Raw genomic sequence first — 23,851 nt, 5'->3', positions numbered from 1 at the left:
CTTTATGGGAGGAATCTGTCATCTCTCTGAGACTTCAAGATTCTGCCTTTTTTCTTAGAGAATTCAGAGTTTAGCCCCTGTGAAGTTTGCACTCCAAGCTGGATAATCTTTGATCACCAGATTGCTGGTCTCACTATGTGTATAGAGGTAAGATGACGATGATTTCTTGTAAATCTAGAGAGATACTCTAATGAGGTCTGCTCTCTATGAAAGCTCAGCCCATTTCAGTTGGTTGTGGTTTAAATGAGCAAAAACAGCTATTATGTATAAAAAAATAAACATAAAGGATCAATTTACATACTCTGCAGCTGGTTTAACAAGCCATTATAAACATAGTAAGGGGGAAACTATTTCACAGTACACTGTCCCATTAAGTCATATTGAGCAAGAATAGTGCTTCCTGGTAAGCCATTCTATGTATCTCTGTGTCACAAATCCCTGTACCCTGTCACTGTAAATAGAAAAACAGATAAAGGTGTATTCCATTATCAGTTTTACTGTAAACTATCTACAGTAAAATGCCCACAAAGAGAGTTCCCACTAATGCTTAGTCTGAGATTATAAGCGGCTTCTCATCTCTCCTACAATTGTTTGTTATATATATAATATTATTTATTGAGACACACAAGATTTGGGTGTATACCAATGAGACAGTCATCTGGGAGGTTGCAAACATTCCCAGACTGTTTTTTGTTGTTATTTTATTAAACACCTGGAGGTGCTATCCGCTTTTAATTATTGGAAATGTGTACATGTAGGGCAGTCAGCTGAGAGGTTGGTAATTATATCAAAACATGCAATAGGCACCTGGAGGTGCTTTTTCTTTGTGAGTATTTTATTCTTTACCTCCAGTGTAAGAATGTTTTTGAGTTGGATGTAGCAGCCTTTTAAACTGCTGCCATTACTATAGAAATCAACATCTGTAGTAAGCAAATTTGCAAACCCTAGACAAGACAAAAATGTATATAGCAAACTTGTTTAATAGACCTGCATCTCTAGGTATATTAAAATTCTTATCGTAATCTGTGTCTCCCATAATGCTTTATGGCAAATTATATGGCTAGTAGTCACACAGTCTATATAGTTCTTAACATATGTCAGGCATGTAAATAATAAATTGTGTAGTATCACATATATTTTAAAAGTATATGAAGGATATTTGAAAGTGTTGGAAACTACTGATCATTTTTTTGCTACTTCAATATAATATTTCTATGAACAGTATGTCCTATATATGTTTCTAATGTCCATAAAAGTAAATCAGCATTGCAATATACTAATAACATGCATTAATTAAAAGGAAAGTAGGTAAAAAGTATTTAGTCACATGTTGTGTTACTCTATCTACTAGCGTAGTGTTTCTCAAATCCAGTCCTGAGGACTCCTAACTTGCCAAAATGTCATATCTGAGGTAAAGCACATGTGATATAATAAGCTGATCAGTAACAATGCTTACTAACCCATTAGCTGATTATTTTACTTGTGCTCTAATTATATTAAAATCTGGCCTGCTAGTCCTCCCAAGGGCTGACAGTGAGAAACACTGCTATATCAACTCCAGTTCTTAAAGGGACAGTAAAGTCAAAATTACTTTCTCATGATTTGGATAGAGCATGCCATTTTTTTTTTTTTTTATTTTTTTTTTATATTCATTTTTATTGTATATTTCAACATGTTTAAACAAATACATTTGATTTAAAAAAAAGAGTAAATAAAGATAATTAGGCCAGCAATTGACAATTCAGGTATTGCTGCATATGAGCAGAAGAGAAGGTAAAACAAGAAAGAACAAACATAAAACCCTCTAATATTTTCTAAGCTTTTTCTGGCCTCTAATAGCCTAGTTAAAAAAGAAAAGAAACAAAAAACAAAAAAATGAACTCTATTAATCCTTGAGTTTTAAGGTTATCCTGTTGAAATATTTTTATTTATAATTTTATAACTACTTATATTATCTCAATTCCATACAATTACTAACCATGAAAAAAAAAAAATAGCAACTCAAAACAAAACAAAAACGAGACAAAACAAAAAAAAAACAAACAAAAAAAAGAAATGGGGGGGAAGGAATTTTCTTCCTCAGTCCTCCCTCCTCCTCCCTCCCCCTCCAACCCCCCTGAGTCCGATCCATTCACCAAAGCCCCAGTAGAACCAGCTCTGTGTTTTGGAAGGGAAATATAATATAATCTATTTCTGTGATCGAGAGGGATTTAATAAATGGTGCCTATTTACCAAAGAATTTTCTGATGTCACTTTCATTGTTAATGTTCGTGTCACGTTGCTCTAAAATGCGTTGTTTTTTAAGGTAATTTTTTATTTCTACCACCGAAGGTAATTCTTTCATTTTCCATTTTTTAAATATTAGGTATCTAGCTGCTAAAATAGAGACACTTATTATCTTTTCCTTCAAATGTTGTTCTGCCTGATTGTCGCAGCAGAAAATGATTAAACTTGCTGACAACTCAAAGGGAGAAATCTTAAGGGAGGTATTAATCCAAAATTCAAGTTTACGCCAGAACTGTCTAATCAAGGGGCATTTAAACATCATGTGTATGATGTCAGCCGCGACCAGAGAACATTTCGAACACTTTTGAAAATTCGGATTCTGAAGCTTATGCCCTTTTTCTGGTGTATAATGAAATTTATTAATCAATTTGAGATGCGCTTCTCTCCATGTCGCTGAGAGAGTGGCCTGAGCCACTTTGTGAATGGATTTTTGGATGAATTCACAATCGACATGCTCTAGTGCCATAATTAGTCTCCAATCTTGAGCAATTTTCTCTAAAGTACGTTTCCCTTCTTGAGCTCCTAAAAGATAGTAGCAATAAGAAATAGACATGCGGCCCTTCTTAACTAATGTAAGCCAGTCCTCTAGGTCGCCCAGCTCCCAGTTCCACTCCCCCTCCCCCAGTAACCTAGATACATAATGCCTTGCTTGCAAAAAAGCATAAAACTCCTTGTTGGAGAGATTGAAACTGTTTTTAATTTCTTCAAATGTTCTGAGACACTTGTTCTCTTCATCGATAAATTGCATTATCGTTTTCAGTCCCACTGAATGCCACTTTTTAAAGATAGCTGAGTCTAGACCGGCTTGAAATAATGGATTACCCCTTAAGGGGAGATATTTGGAAACTTTACAATTAAAGGAAAGAAGCTTCCCTATCCTCCACCATGCCTTTAATGGGTTAAAAATCGCTTTAATTTTCTTGATTCTAAGTGGCATGTCCTTTGGAGCGCAATGTAATAGTGCGCAAGGTAAGTATGGATCGCAGATGCTCTCTTCCAATGCATTGTTTAGAACATAATTATTGCCGGAGATCCAGTCTGCCGCTATACGTGCTAAGAAAGAAAGATTATAAAGCCGCAAGTTAGGTAATGCGAATCCTGCAAATATCTTCGCTTGTGTCAGTTTTTTCAAGGCTATCCTAGGTTTTCTCTTTTGCCATATGAAGCTTCTAAGCCAGCTGTTTAGGCTTCGAATGTCCCTATCAAATAGCATTAATGCGGTATTCTGTAGTATATACAGCAATTTAGGAAGAAGGACCATTTTGAACAGGGCTATCCGTCCTGATATGGAGAGGGGTAGGTTTTCCCAAGTCCTCAGTTTATCTTTAAATATTGTCAGAATTGGAGGGATGTTGAGGTTATATAAGTCAAGTGGATTCGTAGGTATTACTATACCTAAATACTTAAATGAATCCTTAACTATTCTAAAGGGGCTGTTCAAGAGGGAGTCTTTGTTCTTTCGGAGCCAATAGATCTCTGATTTGTTTACGTTTGTTTTATACCCAGAAAATGACCCAAATTGGTTAATAATTTGTAAGAGCTTGGGTATATTAACTCGAGTATTTGACAGATAAACAAGGATATCATCTGCGTATAAGGCTAATTTCATCTCCTGTTTACCTATCTTAACACCTTCCAGCTGTGACCTGATCTTAATAGCCAGTGACTCGATAGACAAATTGAAAAGGAGGGGAGAAAGGGGACAGCCCTGCCTGGTTCCTCTATTGAGCACAATTTGTGAAGAGACAATGTTGTTGACGATTATACTAGTGGAAGGAAGAGTATATAAATTTAAAATAAATTTAAGAAAATTGCCTTTGAACCCAAATTGACCCAGTGAAGTGAGAAGATGGTCGTGCTGTATTGAATCAAAAGCCTTTTCCGCGTCAATTGCCACACGCTAAGTCTGGGATATGTTCCCCTTCCTCCCTCTCCTCCCTTTCAGCATTAAAAAAGTATTCTGTTACCACTAAGACTTCTCTAATTTTAGCTGAAGAATTCCGTGAATTTAGGAAGCCCGCTTGGTCTTTATGTATAATATTTGGTAATATGACTTGCAATCTTTTGGCCAAGATAGACATAAAGACCTTGTAGTCCACATTTAGTAGAGCTATTGGTCTATATGACTCCCTTTGTGCTGGATCTTTTCCACCTTTAAGAATAAGAGTTGTGTAAGATGCTGAGAAGGCTTTCGGTACCGGTTCCCCCTGGGTGTACATAGCGTTGTATACCTTGTTGAGATGGGGCGCAATCTCTAACGACAACATCTTCACTTGGTAAACCATCCGGCCCAGCGGCCTTATTAGTAGCAAGTTCAGAAATCGCTTTCTCTATTTCCTTCAACTCTATCGAAGTATTAAGGGTTTCCACTACTTCTGCAGATACTTTGGGGCAGCTAATTTTGCTCCAAAAATCCTCTGCCTGAGATAGATCAGATTTTCTCGGGGAATATACCTCTTGGTAATATTTAGTCATTTCTTTGTGTATATCTGTACTTTCTGTATAAAACTTCCCATCAATAAGAAGTTTTTCAATAAGTAATGACTTTCTGTCGTTTCTAACCAGGTTTGCAAGTAATTTGCCAGATTTGTTTCCAAATCTATATAATTTGGATTTTAATTTTAAATCTGACTGGGTTTCTTTGTATATTGCAAATGTATCTTTATCGTTTTTGGCCCGAATATAGCTTGCCCAATTGACCAGGTTTTTGGTCAGAAGTAGGCGATTGTACGAGTTGATCACAGCGTTATTTAATTCTTTTTCTCTGGATCTTAGCTTTTTGCTAATCATTGCACTATAGGAAATAATTTCGCCTCTTATAACTGCTTTGGCCGCTTCCCAGAAAATGAAGGGGCGTTCCTAGTATTCCCTATTACATTGAACAAAATCCTTGAATTTTGTCCTCAGATGTACTTTAAATTTTAAGTCTGAAGCTAAGAAAGAGGGAAAGTGAAACCGCATGGAGCCCGACCCAGAGACTGCTAATTGAAAATTCAAAGAGATTGGTCCATGATCAGAGAGGAAAACAGGTTGAATATTTGCTCTTACTTTAGCTGTGCACAACCTTTCATCAATTAAGAAAAGGTCAATTCTTGACATAGTCTTATGTGCCTTAGATAAGCATGTAAATTCCCGAACATCAGGATTCTGAATCCTCCATATATCTCTAATATTCAAATTTTGTTTTATTTTCGCCAGTAATTTGGATTCTAGATGATCTTTTTTGTTCTTTTTTTGTTCCCTGTTTTCCCGCAGTCTATCCAAAGGACAGTGAGGGGCCATATTGAAGTCTCCTCCAAGGATTAAATATCCTTCCCTAAAGGCAAGAATTTTGGCCTGGAGCTGGTTCCAGAATTCGAGGTCAATGATATTGGGTGCATATATATTACAAAGTGAAAAAACAACCTTATCAATTTTAATCTTTAAAAATATATATCTCCCCTCAGGGTCTGTCAAGACCTGTAATATTTCTTCTTTTAACCTTTTTCCCACTAATATGGCTACCCCCCTTTTCTTGTCGGTACCTGATGAGGCATAGACTTCTTTTACCCATCCTTGTCTAAGCTTCAAAATTTCCACCTGAGTTAAGTGGGTCTCCTGTAAGAAGACAATATCAGAATTAAGCCGCCTTGCGTGGGTTGAAATCGCTTTTCTTTTGATGGGAGTTGAAATGTTGGAGTATCGTGACCTTATCTTGGAAATTAAGTAACTTCGCAATTATCGGTCTAGGTCTGTTATCTTCCTGTCTGTTTGCTAATCGTCTCCCCAATCTATGTATCCTCTCTACTACTATCTGTGGGTGATTGGGAGAAATCTTAAGCAACTGTGCAAGTATTTCAGGAATAAATGTGTTTAATTCTTCGGTTTGCCCTCCCTCAGGAACCCCTATGATGCGAATATTATTGCGCCTAGAGCGGTTTTCCAGGTCCTCAATTTTATTTTGCAGTTTAGTAATAATTGCATTGTTGGTTTCAAGATCTTCCAGATCGGATACCCTCTGTTCAGCCTCTTCTAATCTGTTAGAGAATAACTTTATCTCGTGTCTAAGTAAGTTAATATCTTGCTTGATCTCAGATCTTAGTGCATCAAACTTAGGGGTTAATGCCTCGGAGATACTAGACACTAGGGCCTGTACATTGGTTAATTCATTTATAGGCAAAATAGAGGCTGCAGGTATAGATACTTCCGAGGGAACTTCAGGAGCGACCTTTGTCCTCCTTTCTCTCTGTTTAGCTGCCATGACTGGTGAAGGAGTCCGGGAATGGGAGTGAAGAAATTTATCCATGTGCTGTGCAATTCGTGAATAAATCAGATTCGTGAACACTTACACCATGTACTATATTGTGCAATCTTAACAATAAACGTGAAGAAAAAAAAAAAAAGGGGAGGGGAGGGGAAAAGGGGAAGGTGATAGGGAACCCCGTGCCCTATTCGAGTGCTGGTGACGTGACCCTGGGGTAAAATTTTAAACCCAGGGAATTCCGTGAGTAATTTCTTCAGTGAAAAAAAAAAAAAGTGAAACAAAAAAAAGTTTTTACTTAAAGAATAAACCTTAAAGAAGTGGGTGGGAGTCACTTGACCAGTCAAGGTGTTGCATATGACAAGAAGAAAGCAGTTATTGTCAGTGGCTAAGGCGCTTTAGAGCATGCCATTTTAAACAACTTTCCAATTTACTTCTGTTATCAAATTTGTTTGGTTCTCTTGGTGTCTTTTATAGAAAAATACCAATAGAACAAAGCAAATTTGATAACAGAAGTAAAATTGAAAGTTGTTTAAAATTGTATGTTCTATCTGATTCCTAAAAGTTTAATTTTGACTTTACTGTCCCTTTAACTATAACTAACAGGCCAGATGGGCAGTATTTCCTTTGGACTGTTCAGTAGCTCAGTCACTATGAATGACTCACCTAGGGTGGTTTGACCACCTTAAAAAAATGCTGTTGCTAACAATGGCTATCGCAAAGCTATGTATCAAGGGTGGAGGGTAGTACAATTGTGAGGGGTCATCAGTTTTATTTTTATCCAGCTTTCTTCTTTTATATCTCTAATTCTCCTAATTAACTTCTCTTCTTGTCATGGATAGAGCATAGGTCTTGTACGGGTTGTCTTGCAAATGTATGGCAACTTATGGAAAAAATAGAAATATATTCCACAGATAAAGACTTGTGTCTTAAACCTCATACAGCTTGATCTAAAAAAAAGGCTGCAGTCATGTCTCAGAGACCATATGCTTCCAAACAAAAATAATATTAAGGTGCACATGTGCTATCTAAAAGGCATGAGCTGATGGTAAAGTACCAGACATATTAATATGTTGTAACAAACAGCAAACTGCTTTCTTGTCCGAGCAGACAACTTATCAGGTGGAGTTTTGTTGATTTGAATCTAACTGGAATCATTGGCTGAGAGACTGAGCTCATCAGAAGGCCTTACTGAGGCACTGAACATTAACAACACAGTGTTTCAACAGAGGCCAGGGATAACAGAGCAATGAGACTAAACTTAGTAGCTGAACTCTATCAAGTATTTTAGTCAGCTCCTACAAAGACCAACAACTCAGTACTAGAAAGAAACTGTAAGTTTATAAATTTGAATATCAAAGAAAGACATACTTTTGTATTAGTTTAGTTTTGCTATCCATAGGATGTAGCTTGCATAAAATACTTAATGTAGATCTTCTGATAGCAGAGGTATCCAAGGTAAAGTTAATCTTCGTCAGACAGGACTCACATGGAAAAGAAGCAGAAAATCATTCAACAAATAAGTCAATAAACAAGCCAAAGTCGTCTACCAAGTCAGTCACAAACAAAGGATTAATGCAAATGCATAGTCAAGGAGAGCAGAAGTCAAACCAGTATGTCCAAGAAGTGGTTGAGTAACACTTTACACAAGCAACCAAATGCTACAAACACAGAGCTAATATAGACTACTGCAAATACGGCCTAATTGATCTCCTAGGCCTCCTTATAGGTACAGCACGGGCAGAAATCACTCTTTTAGACACGCTTATCTTGACATACGTTGTTACTGCTGTGAATTCTTTTAATGTAATCAAAATATATGTTTTACTTCAATGAATACTAAATGGACCGTACTTGCTATTAGGCTGCCAACATGTGCTCAATACTATAAGGGGCTGTTGGACATCATTTTTTTTTTTTTGCTTGGAAGTACATTGATGGCTGCACACATTTGCGAAATGGGGTCCTTGGTCTCACCTGTTTTCAGTTATGGAAATTCAGTAAATATGTCCTGTTACTGAGATTGCAACACACTAAATTATAGAGTGTTTCTCATAAAGCAACAGATATTGATAATGCCTTCTCATGGGATTTGTTGCTATACATTTTTATATTTATTTTGCAGGCACCGCAGCAGTTGCTGTAGCTGGGCTCCTTGCAGCTTTGCGTATAACGAAGACCAAGCTCTCGGATCATACCGTTTTGTTTCAAGGAGCAGGCGAGGTAATTATAACCTTATATCAACTAACATTATTCTGTGAAGCAATGTTTAAAACAGAAGTGAGCAAACTGTATCTGTTAACTTGTTTTAATTGGAAAAAGCATAGCTCGTTTTTGTCAGTCTCAAAATCGAGGTTCAACTTCTCTGCTATGTTGATAACAAGACACAGCAATACATTTTTCTTAATGACTCAATAATAGTAAAACTGGTTTATGAAATTGAGCAGACGTAGCAATGTTGTTTGACTGTGCTTCAATATAAATGCAAAATGTGTGTTTTTTTCTTTTTAAAGTTCACTTACATAAGCTTCTGTAATGTTTTAAAATATTCTCTGTGAAATGCATGAGTTGAAAGCTTCATTGCCATTTGAAGTATTTTATAGCATTTTTCAATATTATAATACAAAATTTAAACAGGTTTCATAAAACAAACACAAGTTGAAATAGTTCAGTCAAACAGTCATATCACCTGCACAGGGGCAAGGCTTGTGCACATACTTATGGCCATATACAAGTGAATGTTTATATGGCATTATTGAAAATGTCTCTTAAATTGATTTACAATATGTATAATGTTTTATCTGACAATAGAAGAGTTCTGCGTTTACACCAATAATTCTCACCTGATGTGAAGAAGCAAATTATAAAGAAAGTGGTCAACTGGTCATTAATAAATGCTGATCCCAAATTAACTGTTAATGTTCAATTAACCCAAATAATTGCTAGAAAATTAAACCGTACTACAGAAATTTCTATATGTTGGCTCATACTCACCATGTTGAACTCTGCTCTTCAGACTAAATGCCAAGAACATGTTTGCTACAAAGCACTGATGAGGAAGGTTAGCAAATGAAGCCGTCTTTGTCATGGTAGAAGGGTGTGTGATTAGTTTTCTGCCTATTCCTCCTCAGGAGAGGTGTCCCACCTAGTTGACTATTTACTAGAAGAGACAAAATATGATGTACTTATTTGAACATGTATGAACATATAACAAGTTAATTCTGTTTATTTTCCCTATGAAGGCTGCCATGGGAATAGCTGATCTTATTGTTATGGCAATGGAGAAGGAAGGAACCTCCAAAGAGGAGGCAATCAAGAAGATATGGATGGTGGATTCTAAAGGATTGATAGTAAAGGTAAGATACAAACAGGGTTTTCAACCACACTTGATTTGCTATGTTTTGTGCATGTAGGAGGGATAGACAATGCAGAGTCCCTGTTTAATTCTCACTTTTATTAAGGCTCAAGTGCAACATGTAGGAATAAGACTATTAAATACATGTGATCCAGGAAGTTAATACCCAAACCTTTTGTACATGCAAACAAAGGTTTATTACAATACAGCAGGGAAATCACTGTACTATAGACATTCAGAGATCATACTCTAATCATTGTAGCCATAAGGGCATTTAATTAAGCCAAAAAAAATGTATGAACTGTCTGAATAGGTTTACTTTTTAAGTATTTTCTTCTCTACAAAGATATGTTCTTTTATTCTTTAAATAAAGTTGCAATACCAGGGTTATAAAAAGAGATGTAATGAAGGGTAAACTTAAGGAAATGTTTTCTAAAATAGAAGATGTTTTGTGATTTAAAACATTGTTACATTGGTACCATTATAATTAGTGGTTTCTCTTGGTTCTACTTAAAAAGTCATTCTGAACACGTGCCAGCTGCGTTTGCTGCTTATCATGTGGTCCCAGACTGCAGTTTTCCTGTACTTTCCAACCGAAAAACATAGAAAGAGAAAAATACAGCTGTATGGCCCAAAACAAAGACTTGCTTGCAGTGTCAATTCTTCATATAGTATAGAAATATTTATACGTGCATAGTGTTGAAACAGATACTGACTCACATAAAGTCCATAGTTGTCAAAAGTTGTAATATCTGAAAAGAAAAAGGTGTATGTTTGGACCACAGCTACTGATATAGTACTATAATTGTGTGTTGCTGGATGTGTGGCAGGAGAGTACATAAATATCACCCATTAGTAATACGTGAAACCCTAGCACACACACATGAGCAGTTTGTTATATGAATATAGGAGAGAACAGCAGATAAGACTATAGCTGTTGCGACAATGAAAACATTATGTTCAGCAGTGGAATTTCTATGTCTCAGTTCAATTAGTATACACTTTCACATATGAGCAATGAGAGAAATATGAGTGAATCACTATTGAATGGTTCAGAACTATAGGACCTGTTTTCATATAAAATATGACAGGCAGAGTGAAACTATTAGACTATATAGTATTCTAATATCAGCGTGATTTGATAAGTAAAAGGCACAATAGGTAAAACCAGAACAATACCCTTCCTATTAGTACCTGTAGTGGGATTAGTAGGTAAGTGTCCGGAGACAGTGGAAACACAGGCTTGTGCAGAGAGGAGTAGCAAGCTCCGTGATGGCGGCAGTACTGAGAGTGAGCCGCGCTGGGCGTGTGACGTCACAGAGGCCGAGGTTCCGGTCTAGAGATGCAGATCCCTGCACAGCGGTGCAGACTGGAAGCTGAGGATTAGCGAAGACAGAGAACTCCTTAGAGACAGGATGTCAGGTGAAGCTTGATCCGATTTCAGGGAAACAATACCAAGCATAGAATAGAAGGTAATGCTGGTATTTAAAGGGACAGCCTGAGGAGTTGATTGGGTAATCAGTAAAGTGAAACTGGATATGAAAGGAATCATGACAGGATACCCCCTCCAAGGAGCAGCACCGATGCTCAAAGACGAGGACGATCAGGGTACCTCTGATGAAAGAGAGAAATTAACCTGGGAGCAGAGACATTAGTGGCAGGCTCCCAAGAGTTATGTTCAACAGAGTAGTCCTTCCATTTGATGAGATATTGAAGAACACCCCTCACAAGTCTACTGTCCAAGATATCCTCAACCTCGTACTCCATGTTCGGGTCTATAGAGATAGGTGGTAGAGTAGTGTCCATACCCTTATCACGTACATAGCGGTAAGGCTTCAGTAGTGATACGTGAAAAGTGGGGTGAATTTTCAGGGTGGTAGGTAGAGTGAGGCGAACAGCATTGCAATTGATTATTCTCTGTATAGGAAAGGGTCCAATGAAGAGAGGGGTAAGCTTCCTAGAGGGGGTGGACAAGCGGAGATTTTTTGTTGAAAGCCAGACAAGGTCTCCTTCAGAGTATGAAGGTGGAGGAGTGCGTCTTCGATCGTAATACCTTTTCTGTATATCCTTTGATTCTTCTATTGCCTGTTTAACAATAGTGAAGTTCGAATTAATACTGGAAGTTAAATCAGAAATGTGGGGATGGGCTGGAACCAGATCAGGTAGGTACTGGAATGTCGGGTGGAATCCATAATTGATGAAAAAGGGAGTTTGTTTAGTGGTGGAGTGCACAGTGTTATTGAAGACGAATTCTGCATAATGTAGCTGTTGGGACCATGAATGTTGAGAGGTATGGCAATAAGTACGTAAGAACTGCTCAACCCATTGATTGCATCGCTCTGTTTGTCCATTTGTCTGCGGATGGTAAGAGGAGGATAAGGATTTGTCTATAGAGAACTGTTTACAGAATGCAGACCACAAAGCACTGGTGAACTGGGAGCCACGATCGGTTAAAATCTTCCGGGGTAAACCGTGGAGTTTAATCACATTGGTCAGTAAAAGTTGTATGGTCTCAGCAGCTGATGGAAGTTTATGGTAAGGTATCAGATGTAGCATTTTACTGAAAAGGTCAACCACCACAAGAATAGTAGTGTTCTTATCGGATTTTGGCAAATCAACGATGTAATCCAAAGCGATCTCTTGCCAAGGTTTATCGGGGGTAGGTGTGGACAGTAGTAGTCCAAAAGGTGGTCTCTTAGTTCGTTTAGATATTGTGCAGGAAGAACAAGTGTTGATGAACTGAGTAGCATCAGATAACATGGTGGGCCACCAGTAAGATCTCTGTAGTAGCTCCTTGGTCTTTTTTACACCACAATGTCCTCCAAGAGGTGAGTCATGTGCTGAAGTGAGTAGTTGGACTCGGAGAGATGGGGGAATGTAATATTTTTTTCCATAGTGGTATACTCCATCATTATCCTTTGATAAGATATGTAGAGGTTTAGAGCAATCTTTGGTTTGTTCAGTACGTAGTAAAGGGAGCGAATCTATGAAGAAGAGGAGAAAATTCTCATCTGGAATTACTTGTTGATGTGAAGGTTGTGTTAATGGAGTGGAGGGTAGTCGAGAGAGAGCATCTGCTTTTCTATTCTTGCTTGCGGGCCGGTAGGTGATGAGGAAATTGAAACGCGAAAAGTAGAGATTCCATCGCACTTGGCGAGCAGAGAGTGTTCTGGTGGTCTTTAAAAACTGAAGATTTCTATGATCTGTATACACTATTGTAGGTGTTGTAGCTCCTTCGAGTAAATGCCTCCATTGTTCGAAAGCAGCCTTTATGGTGAGAAGTTCTTTTTCTCCTACGGGGTAATGTCTCTCTGCAGTAGTCAAGGTCCGGGAATAAAATGCAACCGGGTGTAGAGGTTGTTTGAGAGTCTCCCTTTGGGAGAGAATGGCTCAGAGTGCGGAGTCGGATGCATCTACTTCGAGAACGAAAGGGAGTTCAGTATTGGGGTATCTTAAAATAGGAGCGGTTGTGAAGCTAGTTTTCAATTTATTAAAAGCAATATGAGCTTCATTGGTCCAGACGTATTTTATGTTTTGTTTTGTAAGATTAATGAGGGGTTTTGCCAAAGATGAGTAATTTTTTATAAACTTCCGATAGAAGTTGGCGAACCCTAGGAAACTTTGTACTTGTTTCCTAGTAGAGGGGGTAGGCCAATCTAATACCGTTTTGATCTTGTTGTCATCCATGCGGATTCCTTCGTTGGATATGATGTATCCCAGAAAAGGAATGCTGGTAGCGTGGAAAATAAATTTTTCGGCTTTCACATACAAAGAGTTGCTTCTGAGGCGCGTGAGAACTTGGCGAACATGGAATTTGTGTTCTGAGAGGTTTTTTGAAAATATGAGGATGTCATCCAAGTATATTACGACATATAGGTCAAGAATATCCTTGAAAATATCATTGATCAGGTGCTGGAAGGTGGCAGGGGCATTGCAGAGGCCGAATGGCATGACAACATATTCGTATAACCCGTAACGGGTACGAAATGCCGTCAGCCATTCGTCTCCTGCCCGCATCCTGATCAGATTGTACGCTCCCCTAAGATCAAGTTTGGTGAAGATCTTAGAGCCCACTAACCGTTCGATTAACTCCGGGATAAGTGGTAGGGGGTTTTGAGTGTGTACTGGGTATATTGGGTGAGGATTTTGGCCTATAAGCAGTGTCATGACTGACTCTTTCATGATGCCTTTCCCTAAGCCTCCTATCTATGCAGATACTCAGATCTATTAGTTGCTCCAGTGTTGGGGGTATTTGTGTACATGAAAGCTCGTCCTTAACGGCTTCTGACAACCCCAAGCGGAACTGATTTCGTAGGGAAAGGTTGTTCCATTGGGTATCAGGGGCCCACCTTTTGAATTCAGCTATATACTCCTCAACTTCTCTTTTCCTCTGCCTTAGGGACCTCATAGCATTTTCAGCAGTTTGTTGTTTAAAAGGGTCCTCATAGATTTGTGCTAAGGCAGAGAAAAAGGAGTCAAGGGAATTAAGAATCTCATCATTATGCTCAAGGAAAGTGTTTGCCCATGCTCTGGGCTCAGCTCTTAAATATGAAATAGTTGTCATGACTTTTACCCTATCATTAGGGTAGGTGTAAGGTTTAAGGGTGAATAATAGATAGCAGGAATTCTTAAATTATCTGAATATCTTTCTATCACCATATAAAGGCTTCACAATTTGTGGTTCCTGGGGAGGAGGCTTCCTATCCACTACCTCTTTTATGTAAGATTTTAAGTTATCATTTTCTACCTTAAGTGCAGTAAGACCTTCAGTTAACATTTCAACTTTAGTGGTTAATGTTTGTATATGTGTTGGCAAATCAGTTGGGTCCATCTTATTTTAAGGCTTGGTATTCTGTAATGTCTGAAAAGAAAAAGGTGTATGTTTGGACCACAGCTACTGATATAGTACTATAATTGTGTGTTGCTGGATGTGTGGCAGGAGAGTACATAAATATCACCCATTAGTAATACGTGAAACCCTAGCACACACACATGAGCAGTTTGTTATATGAATATAGGAGAGAACAGCAGATAAGACTATAGCTGATGCGACAATGAAAACATTATGTTCAGCAGTGGAATTTCTATGTCTCAGTTCAATTAGTATACACTTTCACATATGAGCAATGAGAGAAATATGAGTGAATCACTATTGAATGGTTCAGAACTATAGGACCTGTTTTCTTATAAAATATGACAGGCAGAGTGAAACTATTAGACTATATAGTATTCTAATATCAGCGTGATTTGATAAGTAAAAGGCACAATAGGTAAAACCAGAACAATACCCTTCCTATTAGTACCTGTAGTGGGATTAGTAGGTAAGTGTCCGGAGACAGTGGAAACACAGGCTTGTGCAGAGAGGAGTAGCAAGCTCCGTGATGGCGGCAGTACTGAGAGTGAGCCGCGCTGGGCGTGTGACGTCACAGAGGCCGAGGTTCCGGTCTAGAGATGCAGATCCCTGCACAGCGGTGCAGACTGGAAGCTGAGGATTAGCGAAGACAGAGAACTCCTTAGAGACAGGATGTCAGGTGAAGCTTGATCCGATTTCAGGGAAACAATACCAAGCATAGAATAGAAGGTAATGCTGGTATTTAAAGGGACAGCCTGAGGAGTTGATTGGGTAATCAGTAAAGTGAAACTGGATATGAAAGGAATCATGACAAAAGTACAAGTAAAATTTAGCATTTTTTCTGTATAAAAATAAACAGAAAACAGTACCAGACAGTACCAAAAAAATGATAGATGTAGAATTGTATAGGAAAGAAATTAGTGGCAACACAATTTTGAGGTCAGACTCATGTCACCCACCACATATAAAAATAGGAATTCCAAAAGGTCAATTTATACGCATTAGACAAAATTGTTTAACTTTAGAGAACTACGATAAACAATCAAATCAATTGGTAAAGAGACTCATGCTAAGAGGCTACAATAGCTATGATTTAGAAAATACAAGACTAGAGATCAGGGATAGAAAAATGGACAGGCTATTAAAAACAAAAGCAAAAAAGAAACACACAAGGACTTATAAAACACACAAAGAGATACATGTCATCACTGCATACAGTAGGCAATATAATCAAATTGTCAAAATCATAAAATCAAATTTAAACATTCTTCAAACATATTCTACCTTAAAAGAGATTTTATCCCATGGATGTAGGTACATACCTAAAAGATCATCTACCATAAGAGATAAAGTGGCAGAATATGTATTTACCAGCAAAACGTCAAAACCAAGAGAAAGTTGGCTCAGTAAAAAAAAGGCTGTTATAAATGTGGGCATCATCCATGCCTCACATGTGCACATATCAATGTAGGTTAAACTTTTTCATCCACTCACACTGAAAAAGACTATAAAATAAAATATCGTCTAGACTGTACTTCACGGAATATCTTATATCTAATAACATGCAAAGTATGCCAGGAGCAATATGTAGGGTGCTCGAATCGCATGTTCAAGGATAGAGCAAGGCAACATCTAAGTGATATTCAAACAGATCCTCCAAAGACGAGGGTAGCTACACACTTCTCTATGCATCATAACCCCACAAATGCATTTCAAATTCAAGCAATTGACTTTATACCAGAGTCATTAAGAGGAGATAGAAATATTCGGGAAGCTATTATTTAGGGAAGCTAAGTTGATCTTTTATCTGCAAACTAAAGAACCAAAAGGTATTAATGCAAGATGGGACCTTGACCTTTTTAAAGGATGAATCTATGAGACCCATTCATTTACAAACAGAACCTGAATCCTTAATATCCTCTCTTGAGAAACAAAGAAGAACTCTTGACACTAGTAGTGATTATTTCTCTAAAAAGAATAATAATATAATTCACAATATAACAACAATAGTTCAAATATTCAATTTCAACGGCAAATCCTATGCTGTATATATATTTTGTGCCTCTGAGTCATGATTTCTTCTGAACTCCTTATGAGTATATATAATCAAGTGAAAAATATATTTTTAATTTTTGCTCTTTTCCATTCCTAGCATAAATATTTCCCAGCATCTTCTATTTATTTATTCATTCATTCATATACTGCATGTATATTTTTCTGCAATTATTCTTTTTTGCATAGATATAGACATATATCTATATATATATTGTACACCTTGGGGCTGATTTATCATTGTGCGGGCTGACATGATTCACTGTAGCGTATCATGTCCGCTGCACATCGATAAATGCAGACAGCATACACTGTCGGCATTTATCTTTGCACAAACATTTCTCATTAAATGCTTGTGCAATACCGCCCCCTGCACATTGGCGGCTAATCGTCCGCTAGCAGGGGGTTTCAATCATCCCAATCGTATCCGATCGGGATGATTGCTGTCTACCACCTCAGAGGTGGCGGACGAGTTAAGGAGCAGCGGTCTTAAGACCGCTGCTTCTTAACTTACATTTCCAGTGAGCCAGAAGGCTCGTGTAGAATAAGCAGCATCCGCTGCTTCATAAATCGGCCCCTTAGAATCATGATAGTTTGGGACTTTTATGTTCCTTTGAGGTCTAATTGTACAATGATTGATAAGCAGATCTCCCACTGTTTTATTGGCTGTCAGTGACACACCTCTAGAGTTGTCACCTCGGCTATGTTTTCCTGGACACTTACATGCAGTAGGGTGTGCAGGGAGGAACATGTACTGTTCACCACCACTATTCATGTGATGTCCAGAGGCACAATACATGTTCCTCCCTGCTTACCCTGCAGCATGCGTAACTTATAAGTGTCCAGGAAAACATGGCCAAGGTAGCAACCCTATACACCCCGCAAGCAAAAACTGTAAAACAATTTAAATTATCTTCTTTTAGATGTGAGAAATACAAATAACTTTTGTGTCCGTCCTTTTATGACTTCCAGCACAGTTTGTATTTGAGTTACAATATGAAAATGATTTTGTTTCCATGCATAGGAATATAAAGACTAATTAAGATCTATTTTTGAAAGCGATAGAGGAAATTTAAATGCAGGTTTGATGTACCACACCCAATTTGGAAAGAGAGAAACTGTAATTCTGGTATGTGGCAGCTCAGCTGTAAAATAATATATCTAGGCAATGCTGAATTACAGGACAGTCTAAATTCAAAAAGCAAAAGTAAGAACACGTGAGCATGAAAAATGACAAGCGTGCAATGGTTCAACAAATCCATTATAAATGCAAATTAGTAAGCAATTGTTTATTCACAGAAAGTATCAACTTTTTCTATTAATTCCATACCAGTGATGAATGTTGCTTTTCTCTCTTTTTTTTTCTCCGCATTATGGCAAAAACTTTTTTTAGCCTTTTTTTTAATATCTTTTTCTTTGTATTTGACAGCTGTTAACATTTTCACAACTCCGTTTTCTTTGTGTAGTAAACAGGATAAAATAAATATTACAGTAAAATTATTATTTATACAGTAAAAATTCTGTCTTTTGGGCTGATATATAAAGCTATATTTATCGTAGCAACTAGCAGCGGTACCAAACACACATTACAGGCAGTTAACCTATGTAGTATAATACGGTAACTAAAAAAACGTTGTGAATTAACAACATTAAATGATGTAAAGCTCCTACTAAAATCAACCCCCATCTATGATCCCCACATCACAATCCCTTCTAGTCTTATCTTAAACATACACATAATCCCCCAAATCACACAAAATATGACATAATAGTAATGATCACAATAATGATAATAATAATAACAGTAACAATTAATAACACTACCTTTTATTTCATTTTACATTTCATTATCGGATTGTGAGAGAATCAAAATCTTTTAGCAACTTTTTTTTGCCATCAGTAACAGTTCCTTTTTCCTTCAAACCCCAGCTTATGCCTGGACCTCCTGGTTTCACTCCTGTCTGTAGAAAGCATTGAGGGTATGTTGTGACGCCTTGTGTAGTGAGTAGGTGTTGTTAATATAGGGTGTTCAAGGTGGGGGCTCTATTGAGTTTTAGGCTTATAAACCGTGAGGCTGGAGTATTACAGAGGTCCTTTCTATCCCCTTTATTTGCTTAGAGTATGAGAGCCCTAATTTGAAAGAGGATATTTTTTACATCCCTCTACAACTTGCATTGGAGAACCATAGTAATACAGACTAACTACCAATCAAAGCATTTTTCAACTCCTCACCTCCACGTAATGTTGTTTTTGTTTTCATTGTCAAATGGCTGTGGGCTGAAGCTAAGGGAAGTTTCTTCTTGCAGGGTAGTTTTCAGTATATGATGTTCAGTATGGATGTTTCTGGATTGTCTGTGTTAATATTTAGGTTTATATGCATCACCAGGTAATAAGGAATATCAATAAATGGTCCAAAATTCTTAAATGAATTTCTTCTTTGATTGAGGACCTCTTTGAAACTTATCTGCATGTTCAATATTGACTTTCATGTTGATTTAAAAAAAATATATTGCAAAAATTGCTTCTATTTAAAATTTAAATACACCCATGCACATTCAGTTTTGACTTTTCCACCCTTTTAAGTGATTTAATGTGAAATAATTTAAAGTATGAACTGACAAAATAAGAAATATTTACTACGCACCTCATTAATTTAGCTTTTTAGCAAATTGTAACATCCTGCAAGTAACACATAAGGCAGTCCACAGCAACAATATATCTGTTTTAATGATGTTCTTTCCCACTGGATGCCTATTTTTTTTTTATTATTCTGTGTAGGTATTTAGAAAAGACAGCAAAATCATACGTAGGTATTTGTGTGTTCTGGAATTATCCATGGTGAATGTCGTGCAACATTACATATTCAAACACAAGGGTTTTGCAAAGGTTTAATTGTAAAATGCCAAAAACAATCTCAATTAATTAAAATATATTATCAGAAAGAACATTAATATATTATGGGAACTACGTTCCCACAGTTTAAGTTGAGAACGTGTTTCATTAAAAAATAGTTTTTTCAAATGCTGATATCTTTGGAGTGGAAGGACATATCTGGTTGAAATATGGCATTTAGATCCAGACTGGGAATCACTACAAAACTGGAAAGTTTGAAGCTTAGTAGTTTTTGAGATAGTTGAGATTGAAAAAACAGGGGTATACGTTTAAAATGCCATAGACTTAACACTGGGGAATTGGAAAAGTTTATCTAAGAATTAGCTTGATGGATTTGTTTGTCATTTGAATAGATTATGTGGTGAGGATGTGCCGTTATACTGGGTGAACATTTGTCTGATTAGTAATTTTTTAGATATTTTTAGTTATTTTACACTAAAATCCAAGATGCCGCCATAACTGTGTGTAGTGCTCAGTGTGTCAGACTTATTGTATAGTGTTGTATAGTAATCAATCACTGTGTGTAGTGCACAGCTCAGCGTGAGACTTGTTGTATAATAATTAATCACTGTGTTTATGGGCACAGCTCAGCATGTCAGACTTATTTTATAGTGTTTAAATAATTACTAATTGCTGTTTGGTCTTAATCCCTTTTTCCTTCTTAATATGAGGAGAGTCCACAGTATCATTCCTTACTGTTGGGAAATACTGAACCTGGCCACCAGGAGGAGCCAAAGACACCCCAGCCAAAGGCTCAAATACTTCCCCCACTTCCCTCATATCCCAGTCATTCTCTGCCTTTCATCACAGGAGGTTGGCAGAGAAGTGTCAGAAGATACAGAGTAGTTCCTTATGAAGGGTACCTGCCCTTCGAAATGGGACTAGAGTTTTAAGTAATCTTGTCAGCCTCTCAGTAAGACCATTGATGAATGTTAGAGTCTGGAGATGCAGGGAGAGTTTTAAGAATTAAGGCTTTAAGGGTAGCTAATTATTTTATTTGTGATGCAAATATGCAGATTATTCGCCTGAATGCTAAGGCTTCAGTTTTTCTGTTCAAGCCCGTAGGGCACTATGATTGAAGTCAAGACTTCTTTCCCTCCCATTTAAGGGAAAGATTCTATTTGGTCCAGGCCTGGACTCAATTATCTCCACGTTTATGGGAGGCAAAGGTGCCATTTTACCACAGGATAAGAAGAACAAACCTAAAGGACAAGGTCCTAATTTTCATTCCTTTCATTAGGATAAATCCCAACGTCAGCAGCCCTCTGCAAAGCCCGAGCAATCCAAGGAAACTTGGAAGCCGGCTCAGTCCTGGAATAAGTCCAAGCAAAACAAGAAGCCCATCGAGACAAAGTCGGCATGAAGGGGCAGCCCCCGATCCGGCTATGGATTTGGTAGGGGGCAGACTATCGCTCTTTTCGGACTCTTGGTTTGGGGACGTGCAAGACCCGTGGGTCCTGGAGGTCATCGCTCAGGGTTACAGGATAGGTTTCAAGTCTCATCCACCCATGGGCAGATTCCTCTTGTCAAACCTGTCTTCAAGGTCAGAAAAACGATAAGCCTTTCTGGGGTGTGTGAGGGATCTATCCTCCCTGGGAGTCATTGTACCAGTACCTCATGCAGAAAGAGGTCTGGGATACTATTCAAAACTTGTTAGTGGTCCCGAAGAAGGAGGGAACCTTCCGCCTGATTCTGGACCCAAAGTGTTTATACAAATTTCTATCTGTCCCCCCGTTCAAGATGGAAACAATAAGATCTATCCTTCCCTTAGTTCAGGAAGGACAGTTCATGACCACAATTGATCTGAAGGATGCTTACCTTCACGTTCCTATACACAAAGAACACTTCAAGTTCCTAAGGTTGGCATTCCTGGACCAGCACTTCCAGTTTATTGCACTGCCGTTGTGGTCTAGCTACTGCTCCAAGAGTTTTCATAAAGGTTCTGGGGGCTCTGCTGGCAGTGGCCAGAACCAGAAGTATAGCAGTAGCGCCATACTTGGATGACATTATGGTTCAAGCACCATCCTGTCGTCTGGCAGAGGAACATTCAAAGGATCTTCTACTTCTTCTTTGATCTTATGGATGGAAGATAAACTTAGAAAATAGTTCTCTTACTCCAAGTACCAGGGTAGAATTCCTGGGTACTATAATAGATTCCATATCCATGAGGATATTCCTTACAGACCAAAGACATCCCAAGCTAACTTCACTTGTCTTGCCCTCCAGACCTCCTTAAGGCCCTTTGTGGCTCGGTGTATGGAGGTGATTGATCTCATGGTGTCCTGCATGGACATCATTCTTTTTGCCAGGTTCCATCTCAGACAAATTCAGCTGTGCATGCTGAGACACTGGAACGGCGATCATTCGGATCTGTCTCAACAGATTTCTCTGGACAACGGGTTGAGAGAATCACTCTCTTGGTGGCTCTGTCCAGATCACCTGGACATGTAAAGGGACATCCTTTTTGAGACCATTGTGGGAGATTGTGACTAAGGACGCAAGTCTATCAGGATGGGGAGCTGTTTGGGGTGCCAGGAAGGCACAGGGCTTGTGGGCTCGAGAGGAATCTCTCCTCCTGATCAACATTTTGGAACTTCGAGCAATCGTCAATGCTCTGAAGGCTTGACCTCTTCTGGGTTCATCCCAGTTTATCAGATTCCAATCAGAAAACATAACCTCGGTAACCTAGCAATGAGGGAAGTATCTCGGATTCTGGAATGGGCAGAGGCCCACCACTGCTCGCTGTCAGCGATCCACATTCTGGGTTTGGACAACTGGGAAGCGGATTTCCTCAGCAGACAATCCTTTCACCCGGGGGGAATGGTCTCTCTATCCCGAGGTGTTTGTGGAGATTTGCAACAGATGCGGGACACTGGAGATAGATCTCATGGTGTCCCGCTCAACTCCAAGCTACCCAGATATGGGTTGCAGTCCAGGGATCCTCAGGTGGAGCTAATAGATGCATTAGCAGTGCCTTGGAGGTTCAATCTCATTTACATTTTTCCACTGTTACCACTTCTCCATCATGTAGTGGCCCACATCAAGCAGGAGCAAGCATCAGTGATACTGATTGCGCCATCGTGGCCGTGAAGGATGTGGTTCGCGGACCTGGTGGGGATGTCCTCATCTCCTCCATGGAGGATTAAACGCTTAGTCTTAGCCAAGAGAGGGTTCTCTGAGAAGGTTATTGACACTCTCATTCAGGCTTGTAAGCCGGTTACTCGTCGCATCTACCATAAGGTGTGGAGAGCTTACTTATTCTGGTGTGAAGAGCGTGGTTTCACCTGGCATAAGGTAGAGACTGCCAGGATTCTTTCCTTTCTCCAGGAGGGTCTGGAGAAGGGCCTTTCTGCCAGTTCCCTAAGGGGGACAGTTTTCGGCCTTTTCGGTTTGGCTGCACAAGTGACTTGCTGAGCTCCTTGACGTGCAATCCTTCATTAAGGCTCTGATCAGGATCAGACCTGTGTTTAGATCTAACACCCCACCTTGGAGTTTGAACCTTGTTAAGTTTTTGCAACTGGCTCCGTGTGAGCCTATGCATTCGCTTGACATTAAATTGTTGTCCTGGTAGGTTCTTTTTCTATTGGCTATTGTGTCGGCACGCAGAGTTTCTGAGATCACGGCCTTGCAATGTAAGCCTCCTTATCTGGTGTTTCACAAGGATAAGGCTGTTCTACGTACCCGCTTGGGTTTTCTTCCTAAGGTGGTGTCTGAGATTGTGGTTCCTTCCTTGTGTCCTAATCCTTCTTCAAAGGAACACTTACTTTATAATCTGGATGTCATTCGAACTTTGAAGTTTTATCTATAAGCTACTAAGGATTTTAGACAAACTCTGTCCTTGTTTGTTATGTATTCTGGGAAGCATAAGGGTCTGAAGGCCTCTTCAACTTTCTTATCTTTTTGGTTGAGGAGTGTTATACGCTTAGCTTACGAGTCAACGGGTCTCAGACCTCCTCAGAGGATTACAGGTCATTCCACTAGAGTGGTGGCTTGCTCTTGGATCTTTAAGAATGAGGCCTCTATGGATCAGATTTGTAAGGCGGCTACCTGGTCCTCCTTGCATACTTTTTCAAAATTCTACAAATTTGATGTTTTTGCAGCTTTTGGGAGAAAGGTTTTACAGGCTTTGGCTCCCTCAGATTAGGGTCCGCCTTTTCTTTACCCCTCCTGTTAT

At 38.6% G+C, this 23,851-nt stretch overlaps 1 protein-coding gene across 1 annotated transcript in view; it reads left to right on the top strand.

The window, feature by feature from the left end:
• Nucleotides 1-23,851, top strand: part of ME1 (malic enzyme 1) — an 809,599-nt gene that overhangs the window by 608,057 nt on the left and 177,691 nt on the right. Inside the window, exons 8-9 of the mRNA XM_053710486.1 lie at nucleotides 8,652-8,749; nucleotides 9,769-9,882. Coding sequence (XP_053566461.1) covers nucleotides 8,652-8,749; nucleotides 9,769-9,882 — 212 coding nt within the window. The remainder of the gene's footprint in view (nucleotides 1-8,651; nucleotides 8,750-9,768; nucleotides 9,883-23,851) is intronic.

This window comes from Bombina bombina, chromosome 4, assembly GCF_027579735.1.
Source record: "Bombina bombina isolate aBomBom1 chromosome 4, aBomBom1.pri, whole genome shotgun sequence".
Classification (NCBI taxonomy): domain Eukaryota; kingdom Metazoa; phylum Chordata; class Amphibia; order Anura; family Bombinatoridae; genus Bombina; species Bombina bombina.
This window is presented reverse-complemented; position numbering and strand designations above follow the sequence as displayed.